This window comes from Engraulis encrasicolus, chromosome 13 (genome assembly GCF_034702125.1).
Source record: "Engraulis encrasicolus isolate BLACKSEA-1 chromosome 13, IST_EnEncr_1.0, whole genome shotgun sequence".
NCBI classification, from domain to species: Eukaryota; Metazoa; Chordata; class Actinopteri; order Clupeiformes; family Engraulidae; genus Engraulis; species Engraulis encrasicolus.
Genome location: NC_085869.1, coordinates 31,872,346 through 31,882,345, shown reverse-complemented (window position 1 = coordinate 31,882,345; position 10,000 = coordinate 31,872,346). Strand labels below are relative to the sequence as shown.

At 42.2% G+C, this 10,000-nt stretch overlaps 1 protein-coding gene across 1 annotated transcript in view; it reads right to left on the bottom strand.

The window, feature by feature from the left end:
- aff3 (AF4/FMR2 family, member 3) overlaps nt 1-10,000 on the bottom strand; it is a 66,341-nt gene that overhangs the window by 5,358 nt on the left and 50,983 nt on the right. Inside the window, exons 11-15 of the mRNA XM_063213700.1 lie at nt 9,796-9,943; nt 2,793-2,926; nt 1,312-1,375; nt 700-836; nt 230-301 (exon numbers count right to left, since the gene is read on the bottom strand). Of these exons, the coding sequence (XP_063069770.1) occupies nt 230-301; nt 700-836; nt 1,312-1,375; nt 2,793-2,926; nt 9,796-9,943 (555 nt within the window). The remainder of the gene's footprint in view (nt 1-229; nt 302-699; nt 837-1,311; nt 1,376-2,792; nt 2,927-9,795; nt 9,944-10,000) is intronic.

The following is a 10,000-nucleotide window of genomic DNA, read 5'->3' as shown; positions in this document are numbered from 1 at the left end:
GTACTTGTCTGACGACCAGCCGATTCTGTGCTGGTTGGATCAATGTGTGCTGGGTTCTTGTTTTTTTGTGTTTTTCAGTAACAACACATTCTACCTCATTAGGTACAATGGAGTAACTGGTGTAACAACTATGTAATAGCATGTGCTAGTGTTGTACTAACACCATGAATTTACTTTTACTTTACTTTTGCCAGCTATGTGTAGATGTGATGGAGTAAATGGTGCTCACCAAAGCACAGCCAGCTGCTTGTCCTCCTGCGTGGCCCCTGGGCCAGAGTGGCTCTTCAGTCGCATGGCATAGCTGCAGCACACAGCACACATGCAGGAAGACACAGGCAGAAGTTACTAAAACGGGAGATGCAGTTTATATATACACATCAAAATGAATGTGTACACAAAAATAGTGTATGTGTGTGTGTGTGTGTGGGGGGGGGTGTTAGAGACACTATAATAGACATTATAATAGACTGATAGGGGAAAGGGTGAAAGACAATGAGAGAGAGAGAGAGAGAGAGAGAGAGAGAGAGAGAGAGAGAGACAGACAGACAGACAGACAGACAGACAGACAGACAGACAAGGAGAGAGACAGACAGACAGACAAAGAGAGAAACAGACAGACAAAGATAGATACAGACAGACAAAGATAGATACAGTAGTATTAGAGAGAGTACACAGAGAGAGCTACAGAGTGCCTCTCACCGTATGAGGTCCACAGTCTCTGCGTACATGGCGTATGGGGATTTGGCCTCCAGGGGGCCCTCCTCCATGGCTTTGCCACACTCCATAAAGGACAGGGCAGCATCCACGTAATTCACTGCCTTACCCAGCTTATCCACCTGTAGCACACACACACACACACACACACACACATAGACACAGACACAGACACAGACACACACACACACACACACACGCACACGCACACGCACACGCACACGCACACACACGCACGGTCAAATAAACAAGAAGGTATGCAATGTAAACACACATAAAACGCAGAAGCAAACAGACATGTCACATTTTACCGTTCTTCATATGTCATTTCTATAGTGTTGAACTGTACCATTAGCGTGTGACAAATAAAGTGTCTTCAGTTTTGTGATGGAGCAAAAACAAACCTGGTATTTGGTACTCACCCATTGTGTTAGGAGAGAGTATACGACAGTGTGTGGGGCCTTCAGTGTGTGTGTGTGTGTGTGTGTGTGTGTGTGTGTGTGTGTGTGTGTGTGTGTGTGTGTGTGTGTGTGTGTGTGTGTGTGTGTGTGTGTGTGTGTGTGTGTGTGTGTGTGCGTGCGTGTGTGTGTTCCTTACCATGGCATCTGCCCTGTGCTTCATCCTCTTGGCCTCATGCATGTAGTATTCAGCATGCTGGGAGCTGTGGACACACACGCACGAACACACGCACATGCACACACACACACGCACACACACACACGCACACACACACACACACACATGCACACACACATATGCACACACAGCAAATGAGGAAAATGTATGCAGCAGATATGCAGATGTGACCTGTAAACGATGTGACCCACCAAATATGACCCAGCAAATATGACACCGAACATTCAGTATGTACACATTTCAACAAACACAAACATCCAACCAACCAATAAACCGACAAGCACACTGCAGAAATGGGAAAGTATAAAAAATAAACACACAATGTACACATATCCATATGCATTCATATATGTACAGTAAACATATGCATACTGCATAAGCAAATAAAAGTTAAAGCGATGGTTCGGAGTAGAATCACCCTAATGCCATTTGAACCGTGACACCCATCCACCTTTACACCCGAAGTGTTTTCTGCCGCAGACTTACATCAACAGAGTTGCCGTGTTATTCGATGTTTATTCCGGTTAGCTTGACTCAAGCGCATATGGATACTGGGCACCGTCTCCAAACTTTCCCCACAAAAATAACATGTCATTACACCAAACTTCTGCAGTAGCACAAATATGGTCTGTACTCACGAAACGAAGCATTTGGAAGTTTGGAAATAGTCCAGGAGTTTAGTATTATCAACACAAGCTGAATAGCTTCTCTGCTGCTAAAGCTGTGCCAACGTTACTTCCGTCATATGAGACAAGCCCGTAAAAGTCTTCAACAAACTTCCAGACGAGAGTGTTAAAAAAGTTTTCACTGAATTGTGATTAAGGCTTATATTTTCAAGGAAATACTTAAAAGATATTTCAAATCTTACCTACTATCAATTAGACAATGATTTTCGTTATCAATACTGATGCTGAATTCACTTTTCATTGTGCATATTATGAGCTTCGTTGAGGACTCTTATGTCTTAGATGACGGAAGTAACGTTGGCGCAGCTTTAGCAGCAGAGAAGCTATTCGGCTTGTGTTGATAATAATAAACTCCTGGACTATTTCCAAACTTCCAAATGCTTCGTTTCGTGAGTACAGACCATATTTGTGCTACTGCAGAAGTTTGGTGTCATGACATGTTATTTTTGTGGGGAAAGTTTGGAGACGGTGCCCAGTATCCATATGCGCTTGAGTCAAGCTAACCGGAATAAACATCGAATAACACGGCAACTCTGTTGATGTAAGCCTGCGGCAGAAAACACTTCGGGTGTAAAGGTGGATGGGTGTCACGGTTCAAATGGCATTAGGGTGATTCTACTCCGAACCATCGCTTTAACCTATTCCATTCACACACACACACACACACACACACACACACACACACACACACACACACACACACACACACACACACACACACACACACACACGAACAAGCAGATGAGTATCACTCACACGTCAGTATATGGCACTGTCCCTCTGTGTCGTATGGTAGGGTTGGCCCCAGGGGCCCACGTCTCGCAGGATACCTGAGGGACCCCTGACACTCCCACCGACTCCGTCTCCACCTTCGGCTGAGTCTTCCGCATCTGCAATGCCAAGCAAACCCAAAGTTATGCAACATGTAGAATGTAATACCAGAGTTTAAGTAAGAGAGTTCCCCTCAGCACTCCAGTTAAGGCCCCCACCAAGCACATGGACTGGCCCCCTGAAAAGATAACGATGTTGTGTTTGTGAATTTAATTTCTAAAGTTGCTTAAACAAAAAATATACATACATGACAATGCATTGCATAGCCTTTCCAATGATGATAATGACAATCTGATCCCGTGTAACACCGCATTATGTAATACCGGTGCAATATGTAATAGTGTAATAAATAATTATATATATAATAATATTCCCCAAAGGTGCATACCAACTTAATGATGACAAGGCCTGCCCCCCCATATACTGGAAGAATCAAGCCAAGGCCTTTCTTACATGGGCTGAGCCAAACTTTTTTCTGTGCACACCCTTTTTCAACTACAAGCTGTTTGTCAGTGGTCTTGGTTAATGCTGTATAAAACATTGGTTGGCCTTAGTTATTATATATTTTTTTATAGATAATTACATAATGCACCATGTTATTACATTTCCATCAAAACAAAAAATGAGCAACCGCATTTCGTAACAAATTCTGCATTATGTAATAATTTATTACAAGATGAGAAAAAAGTTGATACGAAATGCATTCAAGAAATGTATTATGAAATGCGTAAATTATTACTTAATGCGTAAATTGCCACTGCATTATGTAATAATTAGGGGTGGGCATAGATTTTTTTTTTTAAATCTAGATTAATCTCACTGTAATTATGAAATTAATCTAGATTAATCTAGATTAATCTATATCAAAATGGCTCATTCAGAATAGGCACGATAGCGAAATAATGCCGAAAAAAACCTTGGGGTTTCTTAAGACAGATGGCGCATTAGACCAGAGCTCATCTTTTTTTCCAAAATGCATCTCATCTTCAAAAAATGGTCATGTTGATACTTGGAGATGAAAAAATCACAGCAATATGTGTAAAGTGTGTCCAATATGTTAGGAAGCATTTACAGTTAGTATACTGAAATTTCAAAATGAACAGCGCTATAAGTTGTAGAGGCAAATACAGATACATCTATCAAACATTTAGGCTATTTAAACAATAATACCTCAACAATTCAGCATTTCTAATGGGCAGAGAGAGAGAGAGAGAGAGAGAGAGAGAGAGAGAGAGAGAGAGAGAGAGAGAGAGAGAGAGAGAGAGAGAGAGAATCTGCCACTGACTGTTAAAAGGAGCAGCGGCTCCTTTAAGAGAGGGAGGAGCTCTGCGCGTAGTAGGCACAGCCACAGACCTGCAGCCCTCAGCAGAGCCAGGCTACTGGATATGCCTATCTAGAACCTATAGACAGGTCATCAGCTGGGAAAATTAGGCCTTTCGTCCTACCGCACTTTTCTCTGTGGATAACTGACCAGAAGGCCTATTGGAAGAAATTAAAACATGGGGCCACGTCAATTTTTGCTCAGAATTCAATATGGCCGCCATTTTCCAAAATGACTTGTTTTCATGCATTATTACATTGTACTATAAGGTGATATTCATGAACGATTAAGTACTTTCAGCACTATTCTGTCCTATTTCCTTACATACATGTTTACAAAGGTTGACTAAACTAAAACAAATGAAAATAAAGTTGTCCACCTTGCAATATCCAAAGGAAAGTGCTGAAAATAATGATTGAAATGCACATACAGAGTCTATGGCTGGGAAAATTAGGCCTATTGTCCTGTCAGGGTTTTCACAGTGGATTGCAGACCAGAAGGCCTATTGAAAAAGATTAAAACTTGGGGCCATCTATGTCCTCCAAAATTCAAAATTTTGTCTGTTTTTCCAGAATGGCAGACTTTCACACATTTTTCTCAATACTGTAAGGCCATAATTATCAATAAAGATTACCTATTTTTCAGTTAAATTGCCCTATCTTCTTACAGACGTGAGTATAAAGGTTGTCTAGGAAAAGGCATAAATATATATATATTGACAAAGGAATGTTGTCAAATGATTGAATTTCATAAACACAGTGGACTGCTGAAAAGTTCTGTGTGAGAACTGTGTGTGTGTGTGTGTGTGTGTGTGTGTGTGTGTGTGTGCGTGCGTGCGTGCGTGCGTGCATGTTTGTATGTGTATGTGTGTGTGCCTGAGTGCGCTTTTCTCAAGTGTGTGTGGCCAGTGTGCTTCTTTACATACACTGACATAGACACAGTAGACCGGGTGTGTGTGTGTTGAGGGGGGGTTTAAGGTGTGGGGGTAGGGGGGACCGAATGATGTGGAGGAGCGGGGGGATGAATGAGGGGGTGAGCGGGGGTAGGGGGGCAGAGTGGGGGGTGGGGGGGAATGAGTTGGATTGAATTAGGGGGTGGGTGGGCAGAATAGTTTGTGGGGGGATGAGTGAGGTGGTGGGGGGGATAGTGTGGGGGTTCAGGTGGGCAGAATAGTGTGTGTGTTTGTGTGGGGGGGTAAGTTCAGTCGGGGGGGCCGACCTGCCAAACTTTTCACATTGGATGGCGGGTGGGCGAGTATTTTGTGGGGGGTTGGGGGGAGAATAAGTCAGGGGGGGTGAGCGTGGGCAGCAGAATAGTGGGGGGTGAGTGAGGGGTGGGGGGGCAGAGTAGCATAGGGGGGATGAGTGAGTGAGCAATCACCCTTGCTTTATGCAAAAAAATGTAGGCCTGAAAAACTTTTGGTCAGTAATCTAATGTGAAAAGTTTGGCAGGTCAATAGCCTTTTTTCAGCAGTCAACTGTGTATGTGTTGTTCAATCATTTTCTGACAACAATCCTTAGGATATTTCGAAGGGGCAAGATATGTATTTACATCATTCTGTTGCCAACCTTTGTACTCACGCCTGTAGATAGGAGATAGGACAGAATTTCACTGAAAATATGTTGTCTTTCTTGATAATCATGATCTTACAGTATTGAGAAAAATGTGTGAAAGTCTGCCATTCTGAAAAACAGAGAACATTTTGAATTTGGAGCACATTTGAGATGGCAACCAGCTGGTGAATCTTTTTCAATAGGCCTTCTGGTCTGTATTCCACTGTGAAAACCCTGACAGGACAATAGGCCTAATTTTCCCAGTCATAGACTCTGTATGTGCATTTCAATCATTATTTTCAGCACTTTCCTTTGGATATTGCAAGGGGGACAACTTTATTTTCATTTGTTTTAGTTTAGTCAACCTTTGTAAACATGTATGTAAGGAAATAGGACAGAATAGTGCTGAAAGTACTTAATCGTTCATGAATATCACCTTATAGTACAATGTAATAATGCATGAAAACAAGTCATTTTGGAAAATGGCGGCCATATTGAATTCTGAGCAAAAATTGACGTGGCCCCATGTTTTAATTTCTTCCAATGGGCCTTCTGGTCAGTAATCCACAGAGAAAAGTGCGGTAGGACGAAAGGCCTAATTTTCCCAGCTGATGACCTGTCTACTAGGCCTACAGCACTGGCACACGGCGATTTGACAGTTGTTCTCAGAGTTAGAATGCCAGATGAGTTACAACTCGACATGAATTCAGTTTGCAAAAAAAAAAAAAGTCAAGCGCGACAACCGCGAGGTTTATTACCGTCGGACATGAGAATATCTCACTGAATCGCAAATGTGCGCGATTGCAACACAAACATTCAGCGAGAGTAGATATTGACAGTTTCAGTTTGACAATCTTCAAAATGCATAGGACTATCACATGGAATGTTTTGCAATTATAGCACAGGCAAGATTTCTGGAAGTTGTTTATGTATTCTATGCAATGCGTGAGGAAATGTAGGCTATGTCGGGCTGGTAGCTACTCACACACAATAATGTCTCTCTATGCTTCACCTCAAACAATAACGTCTCTTTAGTCTACCACTTATGAAAAAGCACTCAAACAACAACTACCACGGCAGAGGGATTAATGTTTTCAGCTTGCAAACACTTCATATTTAGTAGGTCTGCTGAAACAACAGGTGGAGAGAGGAGAAGCGACTGGAGCGCAGTCTAAAAGCGTCTGTCAATTAAACGCTATGGTGACGTGCATACCCAAACTCCAAACCTATATTTTGAGAATAGATTAACGTGCGATATTTTCTTTATCGCGCGACAAGAGTCTCACATTATCGCAGCACGTTAACGCCGATAACGGCCCACCACTAGTAATAATTTATTACACTATTACATATTGCACCGTTATTACATAATGCGGTGTTACATCCCGGCCAACCCCTCACTACCTTGACTGAACGGAAATACTGAATACTGACTGAGTTATCATCCACTCTGCCGGCTATGGGACCCGAGAAACGTCCTCAACTATTCCCACTCCGGGTTTGAACACCATGGTGAAACGTGCTCATACACGTGGGCACACCTGACTTAAGAATTAAGGAGGTGGTCCTGAGATCAGAAAGTTGCGGGTTCAAATGTCACCCTTAATTCTCCCTACACCTGCATCCATGGCTGAAGTGCCCATGAGCAAGGCACCTAACAGCCTGATCTCCAAAAATTCCGTGCTCCTGGACACGGATGTTAAGGAAAAGAAATCCGTGTCCAGGAGCAAGGATTTTGCCAAAATTCCGTGCTCCTGGACACGGAATTGTTTCACGTGCTCCTGGACACGGAAATTGTTTTCTAAAGGCTATTAAAGCACTGTGTTAACTCTATCATTAGAAAATACATACAAAATGCTAATCCTAAACAAAATAATGCTATAGTTATTTAAGTTGTGCCCTGACCAAAACATTCCCTAACCTTAACCTGTCATTGAAGACATATTTTTGAGAAATACTTTTCCAGTTGGTTGCTAGGCTATCAAATTCATATAATGAATGAAAGAAAACCAGCTGTGCCCAGACCAAAACAATCCCTAACCCTAACCTGTCAGTAAGAAATGTTTTTTTGAGGAAAAATATTTGAAATTAGAAAAATCCTGAGAAAACACAAGATAATAGAGAGAGCACTTCTGTGTGTCCATCACGGAAAATAATTCCGTGTCCCGGAGCACAGAATTTTGGCAAAATCCGTGCTCATGGACACGGATTTTGTGTCCTTAACATCCGTGTCCAGGAGCACGGAATTTTTGGAGATCATGTTGCACCTAACCCCACATTGCTCCAACTAACTTGCTATGAGTCACTTTGGATAAAAGCACCAGCTAAGTGTGCAATGTAAAGTAATGTAATGCAATGTGCAATGTTTTGAGCTATACCAGCCGTATTTTGTAAAAATTGTGACATGTTTTGGATATTGTCGTCCAAATATCAGAGTACCTGTTGCCTGGATCACATTACCCTTTTTGTTCTTAACAAATTCTGTGACAATTTTATGTCTAGAATGCACTGCTTAAAACCAGCTGTCACTCCAGTCATTTGAAACAAACCTATTCATCTGAGCACTACATCTTGTGGTGTGTGTGTCACATCAACACTTGACTATGCACATGCCCATAGCTCAGGCAAATGAACAAAGTGCAGATACCAGCCAAGACAGTAGAGTACAGTCAGAGAATCGTATATGAGAGTGAGATAAAGCAGGCGCGTTCTTCTCCGGTATCCACTTTACGTCGGGTGAACGCCCCTTTAGGAGACCTTCGATTAGGAGACCTTCGGAGTCTTGAGGTAGAGAATAAATGGAGTCCCCTTAGCGCTGTAGATGGCGGTGGCGCACGTCTTGTGCAAACACCACGAAAAGAGAAGAAGAAGGAGGGACAACGCCCCCTTAGGAGACCAAATTTTGAGCACACGCTTTTGCATTGAGTGGGCGTGTTTCGATTCCTCTTATTATATATCCAACCTCTTTGGTACAGTGTTAGTTTGTCACAGTGCTGTAACTTAGGTTACAGCTTGCAGTGAAATTACTATTTAATGCCATAACATGCAGAACGACTTTAACCATGTTAACATAAGAGGCATACATTGCTAAGCAAGTCTATTGCAGTTAACCCCTTAAAACACGGCGTTATAAATTTGTTGTCACCAGAATGGTAATGACTGAGTCGTAGCGCATTACTAAAGGCGTTGTGTTATGTCATAGTAGAGTTGTACTACTATGGTAATCAGAGCCGTAACCAGACATTTTTAAATACAGAGGTCAAATACTGCGTGCTGTACTGCATACTGTACATTCAGAATGCTTCAAACACTTCAGTTTTCACTAATCACTGCCTTGAGGATAAATGGGGGTGGCATATACAGACTTAATTTACCATTGTTGGTCATATATCGATTTCATCATAGATACATTTTACATTACTGAAAGAAAATACTGAGACACAACCTCCGTGTGCTCAAAGGTAGTTACGGCCATGATGGTAATTAACCCTTCAATGACTATTACAGCGTGCCTCAGATGGTACGGTGTGCATTATGAGGCTACATAATGACTGTCACCATGTGAGAGCGCACATGGGTCATATTGAGGAACAAAATATCTTTCTAGTCGACTCGCTTCCTTATTTCTCTTCTGGTGTCTATTTCCCCAGATCAGCCTTTATTTACTACCTTGTGGTATAAAGACAGGGCAGCTGTGGCCTAATATGTAGTTAGTTCATTTGTTAATGAACAGTAAAGCATTCCACTGCTGGAGCAGTCCACACTATGAGGCTCTATGGTCAATGTAACATTTATATACACTTCAGTGGCTTTTGGAAATGTTTAGAATGGAAAGTTGTGACTCCTGTAGTGGATTTCCATTGAATGGCTTTTTTATTTTATTATCTCCTAACATATATTTCTTAATTCAATATCTTTTTTGTTTTTATGCCGCTATTGATAGTAGAGTGATGATCACAGAACAGAGAAATGATCCTGGTTCAGACCTGAACTTGGGTTAATGGTATGGCTCCCCATCCCACTGAGCCCCAGTTCCCCAGTGGCTGATTCTTACCTGGCTCTTGTGGCTTCCCATGTCTGGGTAGTACGGATCCGAGTCCTGGATCTTCACAGTGGGCTTGGGAGGCTCAGGGGAGTCTGAGAGAGGCGAGAGGGGGGACAGGGGAGGCCTCTTATGACAGTCCAGGTAGTCCTCTGCATACCTACATACAGAATCAAAACAGGGCAAGGAAACCATAAGTGTTAAAATATAAATTGTT